This window comes from Phoenix dactylifera, chromosome 11, assembly GCF_009389715.1.
Source record: "Phoenix dactylifera cultivar Barhee BC4 chromosome 11, palm_55x_up_171113_PBpolish2nd_filt_p, whole genome shotgun sequence".
Taxonomy (NCBI): domain Eukaryota; kingdom Viridiplantae; phylum Streptophyta; class Magnoliopsida; order Arecales; family Arecaceae; genus Phoenix; species Phoenix dactylifera.
This window is the reverse complement of record NC_052402.1, coordinates 7,733,848-7,748,890: the sequence shown is the minus strand read 5'-3', so window position 1 is coordinate 7,748,890 and position 15,043 is coordinate 7,733,848. Positions and strand designations below refer to the sequence as shown.

The window sequence follows — 15,043 nt, the reverse complement described above, 5'->3', positions numbered from 1 at the left end:
CCGGTCCCCTAATTTATCGACGCCCGATGCGTTTCGAACTCAGGCAACTGGGTGAAATTATCGCCCCCTTACCACCAGGCTACTACCTTAGTTACAACCATCGGCATGTTTGAGCACCCAACCAGGCCGGCACTACTGGTCATGTCAATGTCGGGTTGCAGCTGGATCTGGTTAGGGCTGGTGGGAAATTAAAATAACACTACCGATGTTCTGAAAATCCGACTGGTGATCGAACTGAAAAAAATATGTGGGTCAAAGACCGACTTATAATAAGTTATAATAAATCCGAATTGAAACATGACACTATCATATTATAATAAATACATTACTTAATAATTATAAATAAATATATAAGTTAACATTTTTATATAATAATAATATGAAATTGAGGAATAATAAGTTATTTTACAAAAATAAATAACCACAAATCTTGTGAACAAACGCATGGAGTTGGACCATCATGAATTTATAAACAACTTCTGAAACAATAGAGAAAACTTTCAAAGATAAAGTAAAACTCTCCTTTGACATTGCATTTATTTTTTATTTTTTATTTTAAAAATAAAATCATAGAATCGAGAAAAATATATATTTGGTACTGTTGTTTTTTTTCTTATTAAGTTATTTTGATTATTTCTAAAAATAAAAACAAGAAAGTTTTGCTTTCACTGTTTTTGAAAATAAGAAAATCATATCTTTTATTGCCACCATTAGCACCATCTTCATCGGCGCCGCCATCACTAATACTATCATTATCACTCCTCTGCCGTCACAATTGCCACGCCACCACTACATTTGTCTTTATCATCGTTATCATTGCCGTCGTCATTTTCACCACCTCAATCACCTACACTACCACTATAGCCCTTACCACACCACCACCAACATCACTGCCCGTCGTCATCATATTATCGATGCCCCCTATCACTACTATCGCAACTGCTAAATTGCTAGTACCTCCTATCGCCACCATCATTACCACCACCACTATTATAGTTTTATTATCTCCGCCACATTATCACCATTTCAGACACCGTCATCAGGGTTATTTTTTTTAAATTTTTTATTTAAAAATACATTTATTTATTAAAATATAAATATAAATGTAAATGTAAATTTTATTTTTTATTTCTGAAAATAAGAAAAATAAAAATGATGCCAAATAGCACCTAGGTCCATCTGGCATCACTTCTATTTCTCTTTTTCTTTTTAAAATAAAATTATGGGACTTGATATAAAAAATATGTTTGATTTGGTACTATTATTTTTATTTCCTATTTGTGATCTTACGAAAGAATAATTTTATTTTTGAGAAAAATTTGTGTACTACTTTGTAAAGATTTAGCCAAACTCTATATGGTGCTCCATAATTTGCTCTACTCACATGTGCAAAGGCATGTAATCATATCTTTTATGATAAAGTATATGATGAGATAGATATGGAGTTGTCTCGGAGTTGTAAAAAACAATTTTTAATTGGTTCGATCTGTAGCATTAAATGCAACAGCCATAGGGGTTGTGGCCTTTTTGGCCACACCGCGCATCTTTTTGGCCGCTTTAGTACTTCTGTTGAACCGGTCCGGTAGCCAACCGGTACGCCGACCAATACCGATTCAGCAATTTTTGTTTTTTATTTTTGAAAAATAAAAAAATAAAAATGATGCCGAACAACACCTAGGTCTATTTAGCATCGCTTCTATTTTTCTTTTTCTTTTTAAAATAAAATTATAGAACTTGAGATAAAAAATATGTTTGGTTTGATACTTTTTTTTTTTTTTTTTGTGATCCTACAAAAGAATAGTTTTATTTTTGAGAAAAATATGATTGCTGTATGTACTACTTTGCAAAGATTTAGCCAAACTCTATATAGTGCTCGATAAATTGCTTTGCTCACATGTGCAAAAGGCATGTAATCATCTCTTTTATGATAAAGTATGTGATGAGATAGTTAGGAGTTGTAAAAAATAAATCTTAATTGGTTCATTAAGGCAAAGTTTCTACGCTATACCATATGTTTATTTGGTTAAAGTTTGAAATTTTCATCTGAAACATACTTATTAGAACTTAAAACAATAGTTCATTTCAAATAAAGAGAAGAATAATGAAAAACAGTGATTAAACATACAGAGGTTTCCTCAGCAATTTAGGGAAATCTTGGCAAGCGCAGATTCATTCCTTAAAAAGTAAATCTGTTTGCTCCTACTAGATGGCCACAGTGAGGCAGAAACAGTTATTAAAGTAGAACCAGGTAGAAAGATATGGTGACTACAAGATATTTAACAACTTACTGTACTGCAATGGATGTCTATGGGCCCCAAGAGACCCTATAATTCCGCAAAAATATAGGATTAGGAAGCACTTAATTGATCCAATAATTGAGTTAAAAAATAATTCAGTAGGTTTCTCCTAGTTTTACTCACACTTATCAGCAAAAATCTAAGATATTTTAAACTAAATCAGCATCAGAAAACAACCAAGAACACCATTTATAAAACCCAGACATCAACAATACAGAACATACCGTTGTTACTTTATGCTGACATATGCTAAATTCTAGAGAAACACAGATGTTTGCCACATAGATATTAGGTGTTTGATGTATAGAACCATCACTTTTTTCTTGGGGATGCAGGAGATTCCCATATCAGTGTCAAGGATTTCCTGATACAAGCAAGTCATCTTATGATTGCTTATATTGAGTATGTCATGCCAACCTCTACATAAGCAGCATTAGGAATGTTTAGCACCACTGTGTGCTCTTGGGAATTCTTGACAAGGAAACTGTAGACCTTGATCGTAAACCTTTTCAGAAAATTTGACCCCTTGTGAGAAGAGATATGTGAATGACCTAGTATATATGTCATACCATGTTCCCTTGCATCCACCAGCTCTTGCAGCTCCTCCCTTACTGATGAAGTCATCTGAGGACTTTCTGGAGGCAAAACGAACCGCACCTTCTTTGTCCTTCCCGTAGGCTGCCCAATCTGCAATTGCTCACTATTGATTGTAGGATATTCTATATCCACTGAATTTGGTGAGCAGGTAGTTGAATCTGTGGCATCCTGAGTAATACAGCCATTACCCTCCTGTTTCAAGCTTCCAGTAACAATCAATTTATCCTCTGGTGAAGACAAAGTCTCAGAATTTCCATTGTCCATTGAGATGAACTCACCGATCCCGCAAATAATTTCATCCTCAGTGTCATCTATGTCTCTTATCCTATCAAGATACCCACATCTTACAATGCACCTATATACCCTGTAATCCTTTGGCCCCAGCCTTCCAATGATATACCGCATGCTTGGTGGAACATATGGCACTGGCACTGATTTAAAGGATGCAAAGATAAGCACTTGATGGAAAGCAGGAAGATTGGTAACAAAGTGGGAGAAGAAAGCTGGAATTCCGGAGGTTACATCAGTATAGATAAACCCCATGCCAGGAACTCGGGCAACTCCGAGGCTTGGGCCTAGATTTGTCAGCCATTCAATAGAAACTTTATTGTGCAAATCAAATTCATGCTTCTTCATGGTGCCATAGTGCCATGACAGCATAATTAACAAGGTTATCTGTATAGGCACGAAGAGTAAGCACTCGCTCCAATGAAAATTTAGAACACAAGCCAAGAAATATGTAACCTCAATAGACCCAAAGAAAATCAGAAAAAATGCTGACAGCCGTGGCCTATTCCAATATAGAGAAATGATCAGTGACATGAAGCAGGTTGTTATCAGCATACTTGTAATTATAGCAAGGCCTGCAGACATTGAACCACTATAAGATCAGTTTGGGCGAATGCTTTCATTGTAAGCATTAACTCCAGTACCTCAAGCTATTAAAAGCACAGGATGTTGAACAATTTACCAGTAGCATTGCCAATAGGGGCAACATTTTTGGTGGCTATAGTTAAAATGAGGCAAAGGACCATTAAAATCCAGTTGATGTCTGGAATGTACACCTGCCCATGTATCTTATCAGAGGTGCGAACAACTTTCACTTTGGGAAAACAACCAAAAGCCTGGCACTGATTTATAATTGAAAAGGTAGCCGTAATAGTTGCTTGGCTTCCTACAACAGAAGCTAGCAGAGATAGCCATGCATAAAAGTGATGAAGTTTTCCTGCGCTTCCATTTTGCAGTCCACAAGTAAATATCTTATTTTAGCAATAGTCCACAGCTAAATATCATGAATTTAAAAAGCAGTACAGCGATAAACATGCTTACAAAATTATGCTTGCATTAGAAAATGACTTACCAGGTACAGATGCTCCAAGGTGAGTAACATATGCTTCTCTAGTAGGATTCCAATTCTTAGATATGAATGCAGTCTGACCCATGTAACAGAATATAAGGGAAGGATATACCAGAAGCCCAAAAGCAATCTTCAAAGGTCAAGTTTAAACAAAAGAGTCAAGAACTTCATTAAACATATATCATGACAGATCAAAAAATCAAAAATACACAGGAGCATATCTTGGATTCTAGGGTTATGGATCCTGGGCATGCGCGCTTACCTTGATTGACCTTTTAGAGAAATGACCCAGATCAGCAAACATTGCCTCAGACCCTGCAACAAATACCTTTAGTAGCTATTCAGTGTAGAATCCTAACGAAAGTAGGTTAGAAGTTCTGGAGATTACCTGCTATACATAAAAGGATACCACCTAATGACCTCCAGCTTTTTATGTCTTTACTTTTTATAAACTTGTACATGTATTCAGGTGAAAGAGCACGTATTATGTCAGTGTTCCAGTGAAAGATGTTATAAACACCAACTCCACTGATGAAGAGAAGCCACACAACCATTACAGGTGCGAACAAAAAACCAATTTTATGTGTCCCATAATGTTGCAACACGAAGAGGCCTACCAAAATGGGACATGAAATGCTGACGGACATATCTGCAAACATGAAGTAATAAAGTAAAGAAAAATGTCAAGACAAAATAAATTCATTTATTTTAAGAAACTTTGTCATAATAATAACTAGTTTCATAAAAAGGGTGGGTTGAATTTATAGTCAAGGAGGTGAAACTGTCATGAAGCACCTAGGGCGTACCAAACCGGACTGGAACTGGGACAGTTCCTGGTTTCGATTCGGGACAAGGCAGGAACTGGTCCAAATCGAGCGGAACCACCTGGTTGTGCTCAAGTCAGCTCAGTTTGACCTGTTCTTGCCTGTACCAGGCCTATCATGGGCTAAAACAGAGAAGAAGGTCATTCTGGTGTCTTTCGTCTCTCGTTTCTCATAGACCAGTACCTGTTGGTACAGCATGGTATGGTGTACCGTATCGACCTGCTTCCTCACCAATACGTACCCAGTACCAGTTCAGAATATCTTGCTTATAATGACACAAGTCCCAGATAAACTAAAACATTATAAACAGAAAAAATTGAAAATAGGTGCAATTATAAGTGAAGATAAAGTATTAGATTAAGTTGTTCAACCTCAACTCATCTATGAACAGGGGGTCAATGGTACCAAGAGATGTAAAGAAAACAGAGCTAGTAGTCATTTACTACTTGTTACCCATTTGGAAGATGAGCCCCTTCCACATGATAAAGATCACAAAAATTAACATATAAGATTGTCCACAAAATATATTTAAAAAGGGCCACCTCATGTCCAGTATAACGAATTATCATGGTGCGTCTCCACGCATACCTTGTCTGCTCACCTCACCACTATGCATGCAAAGTGCACGCTCTTATCTTGCAAAAGCAAACCAAAGGCAATATTTGCCATGATGCTCGCATGCATTATATGTTAAAAAATAATGATTTTGAAACAAGAAAATATTCCTTCCAGATTCTATCTGTCATTTTTTATGGCTGAAGCACCTACTAATTTTTCAGGAATGCCATATACATTCCCAGCCAGTAAATAAATAAGCAAAAGGGCTTTAAATAAGTCCATACTAGACATGAAGGAATTGTAAAATATTTCCAAGAAACAATACATATAGGCCATAATTCTAGTTTAATTGCTGAAGCTTTCTGTAACATTGATGTATAAATTATCGCTGCTTTAGATAATTAATTTTATACATCTAATTGCACAGATAGTATGTCAAATACGTAAAGATGATATCCCCCCAATTACATGAATAATGGAAACATATTACAAATTACTTGCATACTTTCAGTCAAAGAGCAAGATGTATAACAGAAACCTTAAATTTTTAAATTCTTACTGCCATCTTGAAGCTGGAGAAAAAGATTGAAAGAGCAAACCAAACAAGTGAACTTAAATTATAAAATGAAGTAATATTGGTAGCATCACAAAATCAAGAGAAGTACGCCACAGAATCTTACATTTGAAAGAAATTGATGCCAAAGATTTCTCCAGATTTATTGAAGCTGATAACACTGAAAATATATTTATCACACAAGTTAGGAAAAAGAAAACAATAATTTTTTAAACCAAGGTGATCTCTGAAAGGATTTCAGACCAGAGATAGCTGGAACTAGAACTCCATTGCCAATGATCATGCAAGAGCCGAGCAAGGCCATGAGCAGCATCAGATAGTGACTACTCTTATTATTTTCAATGGCCCTTTTAGCCTTGGATCCAAGACTACTCTTGTAAAAGCTTCCCATTTCATAAGCAAGAAGTTCATGATCATCACCCTTATTATTAGGGAGCAGGCCAACTTTGGCATGCCTACACAAGAGTGAGTACAAAGCAAATGTCCCACCTTCATTGACGCATTAATTCAATTATAGCATTAGAGTTCTTCGTGGGATATGGATCAAAAGGTATTGAAACTGTAGATATAGCTATATACCTTCTCCATTGTCATCAGCCCTTAAAACTACAAGGACATATTTAATCAAAGGTATTAAAGTCATAGTCCAAAATATGAAGGACATGAGTCCATATAAGTTCTCCTCAGATACTACACCATGTTGAGCAACAGTATAGAACACATATAGGGGACCAATGCTCAGATGACCATAAATTACACCAAGGCTTTGAAACGATAGCAGCAGTGTGTGCTTCCACGTATCCATATGTACCTGCATGAAGCAGAAGGAATCAATTATATATAAAGATAAGAGTGCAGAGATTTATTATCCTAAGCAAAGCAAGAAGATTAGACTCTTGAGGAGAATAACACATATTTTAGTGTTCAAATCTAATAAACTGAATTCTATGTTCCTTAAAATGGATAGTTTCTTTGCTCAAAAAGAGTTGGGTGATTCAGAGATTTTTCCCCTGCTCCTTTGGAATGCCACATGGCATGAGGAGATTGGTGCTCCCCTCAGGTCATATGGCATGCTAGTGAAGCAGCGAAAAGTTTTGGTAATAGGTTTGGGCCCCATAGCATTATCCAGTTCTAGTGTTCATTTAGATCAAACTCCACGAATTAGAAACCCCCAATTAATGAATAACCAAAATCTCCACCAGGGCAGTTGGCTTTCGCGAAGCCAGAAGGAGTTAGTTCATCAATGCGCTACAAGTAAATCTATTTCGATTCTTTGTAACAGTAAAACAAACAGCTTTGGATGACAATTCCGATGCCTAAAAGTCTCGCATGGGGGTGGGCAGGCAACATAAAATTGCCATCTTTAAAAGCGAATTTCGTCGACTGGCCAAGCTTCTAAAAATTTGCAGACTAAATTTTTAAAAAAAAAGACCACTTGGAGGAAAGATCGACTAGGTTCTTACGACGATCGTTAACCTAATACAACTCTGAGATCTTGCCCTGAATTCTTGGTCCTCACGGACATTAGGGTGAAACCATGACATCCAATTAACAGGCAAGGAGAGCAGCCTTTCTTAAAGTTCAGGCAACAAGAAAGCATCCAGCAAATTTTTAAATTTAAATGAGTATACTTGGAGAAGGAAGTTAGCAAGTTTGGATACAAACAACTGCATTTATCTCTGAGGCACAGATTATAAAACACGGAGCTCCTGACTGCTTTCTCTTCCCTTTTGTAAACTCCATTTAATTTGTTTATCCGGACTCCGAACCCGACCTTCGGGCCAAGACTCATCCTCTCCATATACCAAAATAATATATAACCCATCTCTAATAACCTCAAATCAGAAATTCAGCCACAACATGCCACAAGAATCAATCCTTCGCTGACGTCGAAATCTAAACTCGCTAACATAATCCCAGATATCACAAGTTAAAAAGAATTGCTTAAGAAAATAGTTCAGTGAAGGCAAACACCGAAGGGGGAGGGAGTACCTCTGAGTCCTGCGAGAAATCCGGGCGTGGGGTGGCCATGGCTGGTGGCGAGAGGTTCGGCCTAAGGCCCAGAAGTGGTTCTGGTGGAAGCGATCATAGCGAAGGGCGTCAAAGAAGAGCATCGATGCAAGCCGGCGATGGGAACGAGAGGGAGAAGAACCAATGTGGATATTTTAGTGTTTTTCTTCTCGGTTGCAGCTCTTTCCCTTTTGGCGCGAGACGGCAGCGAAAGGAGGCGGGGCCGGCGTTCATGTAGTTCAACTTGGACACGTGGTGTATCATGAGGGCAAGTCATGGCGGAGATCCCAACGTGGTCTTAGTCATCCATTTTCTTCATTGTGCCTCCCTCCTTATCCTTAGCTATATTATTTTTATTTATTTTATTTTATTTTTTTTGCTTAAATGGACGCCTCATAGTATTCGAGTACGGACACACTTAATAAAATCTGAAAACAAAATATTGCAGAGAGCCTTGGGCAGCTCTCCACCCTGCGTCCATAGAGTACCGCCTGAATAACTAGTCACGTAAGAGACCACTCAATCCGTGGCCCTATTGGCCTATGTTGAAAAAAAAAAACTTAAATGCGCACGCGGCCAAAATCTCGGGCCGCGTGCGCGTTTGAGAAAAAGGTAACGCCCAGCGGGCGTTACGCATTTGAAAACGGACGCGTTTGAAAATGCGTCCGCAAATGACCAAACGGCCCCTGTAAAAACCCCTATTTAAACCCCTTGATTTCATCTCTTTGTAAGCACGAAAAATTTCAGAAAAATAGTGGAAAAATTCTGAAAAAATTTTTCTCCCTCTTAGCCACTTCCAAATTTTTATTTTTACATTTTTATTCAGTTTATTTAGTTCTTTTCATTCCGTTCTTTGCTGGATCTGCAAGTTCGATCGGGTTCGCTTTGACTTCTTCCGAGACGTGCCGAAGAAGAAGTTGTAGGGTCGTCGTATCTCCGAGAAGGATTGCCGGGTGACCCGTACGTGGGGGCAAATATTTCTTTGGGACAGCGTCTACGCGCTTCGACCTGCCTTCAATCAGGCTACTTTCTTCTACTTTTATTTTTAATTTAATATTAGTAGATTTGTAGGATTTGAAATTCTATAATATAAATTTATTAAATGCATAGATTTATTTTGTGCTAGAATAGATTTATTTTGCATTAAAATAGAATTATTTGGATGCCGAATGATATGCATGTATATTATTCCCTTTAAGATTTTCCATTAATTGAATTAATAGAATTATTGTTTATTTATATGATATATTGCTAACAATCCAAAGAAGTATTTATTTTTGTTAGTAATATATAATTAATTAAATTCTTTATTGCAATTGTGGCATATTAGATTTTAATTGCAATAATTGTTTTTGCTAGCACATCATCAATAATAAATTATTCTAAAGAGTTAATAATTTGGTTAACCTCCAAGAGGTTTATTATACCTCCATTTGGACTTCTCAAGGAGTAATTTCCAGATCCCATTCAAACGGGAAATTCGGAAATTGGTTGATACATAATAGTTAATCTATTGAATTGACTTATTAGATCTCAATAAATTATTCTAATAAAGGAATAAATATTTTAATTCGCTGAATTGACATTTTAGATCTTAATTACAATAATTGATTTGCCATAAAATTAGTAATCAATTATTTCAATAAGGCAATAATTCAAATCTAACATATAATTCATTAAATTGATATTTTAGATCTCAATTAAAATAATTGATTTGCTACTACTAAATTAGTAATCAATCATTGCTAATTCGGAAAATTCAAACGAAAAATTTTGAAATTAGTTAATCCACAATATCTAATTTAAATTTGCATTTAGGTTATTTTAAATATTGAATTTGTGTGATTTCTAGTGATTATATCCACTAACTAATAGTGTCTAAGAAAAGCTTGTCAAAAAGGCATACGTGCCTAAGAAAGGCTGGTACTTAAGTGAGCCTAGTGCTCCACCACCGATCTGGAGCTGATCTGGCTATTAGTTTTTTGGATATATCAATTAGACATCCAAAGTTCAATATAAATATTACTGCAATCTTTTGACATAGATTTTTTGATTTCAATCAGGTTTCTGTCACTATTCTGTAACCCTGATCCTATGGCCTCAAACACTAGTGACCATCTTAGTGCCAAACCTGAAAAATTTGATGGCCATAACTTTAGGAGGTGGCAGAACCAAATGCGGTTCTGGCTCACCACATTAGGGTTAATCTCAGCCATAGGTGAAAGTACGATCGAAGTTGATAACGGGTCCAACCCAACTACCTCTTCCAACACTGAACATTCTGCCTCCACTAGCACACCCTCTAGGACACCTGATGAGATAGATTATCATTGTATCCATAGAATTCTAGGTGCTCTTTCTGAGAGGCTGTATGATATCTATTACACAGCTAAGAGTGCCAAAGAACTCTGGGACACCCTAGATAGCAAATATGGTCTTGATGATGCTGGGGTAAAGAGGTTCAAGGCCTCCGATTTCAATAAGTTTAGGATGGTGGACTCAAAGCCTATGAATGACCAAATTCATGAATTTGAAACCCTGATCCACCAGCTTAGGGCTAATGGAACCAATTTGGATGAATCATTCCAGGTAGCCTGTTTGATAGATAAACTACCTACTTCCTGGTCTGATTTTGCTAAGACCCTGAGCCATACCCAAGGAATTCTCACCCTAACCCAAGTCTTAAACTCCATTAGGATTGAAGAGCAGCATAGGCTCAGAAATAATACCTCTACTGGACCCAAGAATAATGCATATAATGTAGAGGCCCCTCCTAAGAAAAATCAAAACCGACCATTCCGTAAGAATTTCAAGAAGAAACCCTACAACCCTAGAAACCCTAACCACCACTATAATGGGAAGCCTATTCAATCCCAGGAGCAGAAGAAGAAGAAAGAGGAAGGTGGTGCTCGTTTCTGTTATGTGTGTGGTCGGACCAACCATTTGTCTCCACAGTGCTTCTATAAGAAGACTGCACCTCTTCAATCTAAGAAGAAGGGTCCACACACATCCAGTGCTCAAGTCAACATGGTGACTTCCGGCGCTGGCTCCTCTGAGACAGCTTTCAGGTCTGTTTTCTTCACTCCTGAAGTTAACATGACTTTACAAGCACTAGATTGGTGGATTGATACCGAAGCTGGTATTCATATTTGTTCGGATCGTTCCTGGTTTTCTTCTTACCAGATCTCAAGTGGAGGAGCTGTGATCATGGCAAACAGCTCAGAGGCACGTGTGTTAGGAGTAGGACGTGTGGACTTAAAGCTTACATCTGGAAAAGTCCTGTCACTGCACGGAGTCCAACATGTTCCAGTTGTCAGAAGAAACCTCATTAGTGGTTCCTTGCTTGTCCAGCAAGGCTTTCGTCTTGTCTTTGAGTCCAATAAGGTTGTAATTTCTCATGGTGTTATGTTTATTGGAAAAGGATTCCTTAGTGAAGGATTGTTCAAATTGAATGTAATAGCTCCTTCAATAAATGAAAATCCTTTGATTATGAATATAGAGCCTCCTTCTATTTGGCATGGTAGATTAGGTCGTGTAAATTATAATTCAATTAAGCAACTTATGAACCTAAATCTAATACCAAAAAGTGATCTCAAGAACCATGAGAAATGTCAAACTTGTGTAGAAGCCAAACTCCCTAGGAAGCCTTTTAAATCTGTTAATAGGGATTATGATCTATTAGAGTTGATTCATAGTGATGTTTGTGACTCTGGTAGAACTTCTAGGGGAGGTAACAGATACTTTGTAACATTTATAGATGATCTATCGAAGTTCTGTTACATCTACCTAATTAAAACCAAGGATGAGGTGCTCAGCAAATTTAAAATTTTTAAGATTGAAGCTGAGAACCAACAGGAAAAGAAAATTAAAATTCTTAGATCAGATCGGAGAGGTGAATATACATCAAATGACATAACTCAATTCTGTGAAGATCATGGAATCATTCATGAAGTGACTGCACCCTATTCTCCCCAATCAAATGGAGTAGCAGAAAGGAAGAATAGGACTTTAATGGATATGGTGAACTCCATGCTTATAAGCTCAGGAGTGCCAGAAAATTTGTGGGGGGAAGCTCTTGTTTCAGCCTGTTATATCCTTAATAGGATTCCCTCTAAAAATAATGATCTAACCCCATATGAAGTTTGGAAACATAGAAAACCTAATCTTAGCTATTTAAAAGTGTGGGGGTGCTTGGCAAAAGTAAAAATACCTGATTTTAAGAGAAAGAAAATAGGCCCTAAAACAGTGGATGCCATATTCATAGGTTATGCAGCCAATAGTAATGCCAATAGATTTCTGGTGATAAGTTCAGAAGTAAATGATATTAGTAACAACACTATCATAGAAGCTAGAGATGCAACATATTTTGAAGACACCTTTCCACTTAAGACTAGAGTAGATAGCGGTATAGCTAGTAGCTCTAGTAGAATAAGGACAAGAACAATAGAAGTAGAAGCAGAACCTAGGAGGAGTAAAAGATCCAGGGTAGAGAAAACATTTGGAGATGATTTTTATACCTTCCTAATAGAAGACTCTCCAACTACCTTTGAGGACGCAATGAAATCTTTGGATTCACCTTTTTGGAGAGAAGCTGTGGACAATGAGATGCAATCAATTATCCAAAACCATACTTGGGAATTGACTGATCTTCCTCCTGGTTGTAAAACAATAGGATGCAAATGGATCTTTAAGAAGAAACTTAGGCCTGATGGCTCTGTAGATAAATTTAAGGCTAGATTAGTTGCCAAGGGCTTTACTCAGAGACCTGGGGTAGATTTCTTTGATGTTTATGCACCTGTAGCTAGGATAACTACTATTAGGGTCCTTATAGCATTAGCCTCCATTCATAGATTAGTGATTCATCAGATGGATGTTAAGACAGCTTTTCTAAATGGAGACTTAAATGAAGAAATTTATATGGACCAACCAGAGGGATTTAAAACCCCAGGCCAAGAAAATAAAGTTTGCAGACTAGTCAGATCTCTTTATGGTCTTAAACAAGCACCTAAGCAATGGCATTTGAAATTTGATGAAACCATAATGACATTTGGATTTGAAATCAATAGCACAGACGAATGTGTATATCATAAGAGAGTTGGACACAAATTTGTGATCTTGTGCCTTTATGTAGATGATATACTGATCTTTGGGACAGATCTTCAGATAATTGATGAAGTAAAACAATTTTTAAGTCATAAGTTTGATATGAAAGACTTGGGACAAGCTGACTTAATTTTAAATACCAAAATAATTAGAAGTGCAAATGGAATTGAGTTATCCCAAAGTCATTATGTTGACAAGATACTCAATAAATTTAATTATTCGGATTGTCAGCCTGTCTCTACTCCCTTTGATCCCTCTACACATCTTAAGAAGAACTTAGGAACTCCTATCCTTCAAAGCCTATATGCTCAAATCATAGGCTCACTAGGATTCCTAACAAACTACACTAGGCCAGACATAGCATATGCTGTAAATAGACTTAGTAGATATACTGTTAATCCAAATAGAGATCATTAGACAGCATTAGAGAGAATTCTTAGGTATCTTAAGGGTACCAAGTCCTATAGTTTGCACTTTAGTGGGTTTCCTGCTGTTCTAGAAGGCTATAGTGATGCCAACTGGATCAGCGATACCTTAGATGTTAAATCCACCACAGGATACGTCTTTCTCCTAGGAGGTGCTGCTGTGTCTTGGAAATCCACCAAACAAACCTTAATATCTAGGAGTACCATGGAGTCTGAACTGATAGCTTTAGACACTACTAGCACTGAGGCTGAGTGGCTCAGAGATCTACTTATAGACCTTCCTGTAGATGAGTCACCTTTACCACCTGTCTCCTTACATTGTGACTGTAAATCTGCAATAGATAAGTGCAACCAAGAAAATGCCAATGTAAAAATGAACAGGCACTTAAAAGTACGTCATAAATCATTGAGATATAAATTGAAAAATAATGTTATTGCCTTGAATTTTGTAAAATCAGAAAATAATTTGGCTGATCAGCTTACAAAAGGTTTATCTAGAACAGTGGTTCTAGAGTCGTCGAGGGGGATGGGGCTTAGCCCATAAAGATAGATCACCACGGTGGGAACCCAACCTTAAAAGGTTCAATGGGTAGAAACAAACCGGAGTGTGACTAAGAGGAGCACTATTTCATGTTTTCCTCATCCCTATGGCGCTAGTGCTCATAAAAGCAAGCGGTAGGATGAGTTCGTTTGTATAACTCTTAATGAGTCCGAGACCCAAGAGGCAGGAGCTTCCTTGCTAGCTTCCTTATTAGGACTCACCTATATGTGCAATCGTGAGGCCGCGATTATGGGAAATGGGCGATTCCCTAAAAAGCACATGATAGATACCTGCGCATGGCCATAATAGCGCAACCCGCTTAGAACCCAGATCGGGCTATATTATGTGTGTTGTTGATTTAATCTGAGCCATGGACCGAGGTTCAAGGTTAAGACCACCTTGGCTCCACAGATGTAATCAATTGTCACTAAGTGAAGGTTCAAACCGAAAGGTACCTACACCTATTACATAATATAAGATATCCAGCATTTTATTTTGATTTTAAAATTATTTAAGTTTTTTTTTGTGGGGGATTGTTGAAAAAAAAAAACTTAAATGCGCACGCGGCCAAAATCTCGGGCCGCGTGCGCGTTTGAGAAAAAGGTAACGCCCAGCGGGCGTTACGCATTTGAAAACGGACGCGTTTGAAAACGCGTCCGCAAATGACCAAACGGCCCCTGTAAAAACCCCTATTTAAACCCCTTGATTTCATCTCTTTGTAAGCACGAAAAATTTCAGAAAAATAGTGAAAAAATTC

General features: G+C 37.3%; 1 protein-coding gene across 1 annotated transcript; it reads right to left on the bottom strand.

Annotated features, from left to right (window-relative positions):
• Nucleotides 1-2,356: 2,356 nt before the first annotated feature.
• Nucleotides 2,357-8,407, bottom strand: LOC103706804 (potassium transporter 25-like). Its single transcript, XM_039131459.1, has 9 exons — nt 8,200-8,407; nt 6,787-7,018; nt 6,451-6,696; nt 6,314-6,367; nt 4,640-4,900; nt 4,514-4,566; nt 4,255-4,381; nt 3,865-4,119; nt 2,357-3,757 (listed from the first exon to the last, which is right to left on the bottom strand). The coding sequence occupies exons 1-9, from the start codon at nt 8,236-8,238 to the stop codon at nt 2,691-2,693; spliced, it is 2,334 nt and encodes a 777-aa protein (XP_038987387.1). The 5' UTR covers nt 8,239-8,407; the 3' UTR covers nt 2,357-2,690.
• Between the last annotated feature and the right edge of the window lie 6,636 nt (nt 8,408-15,043).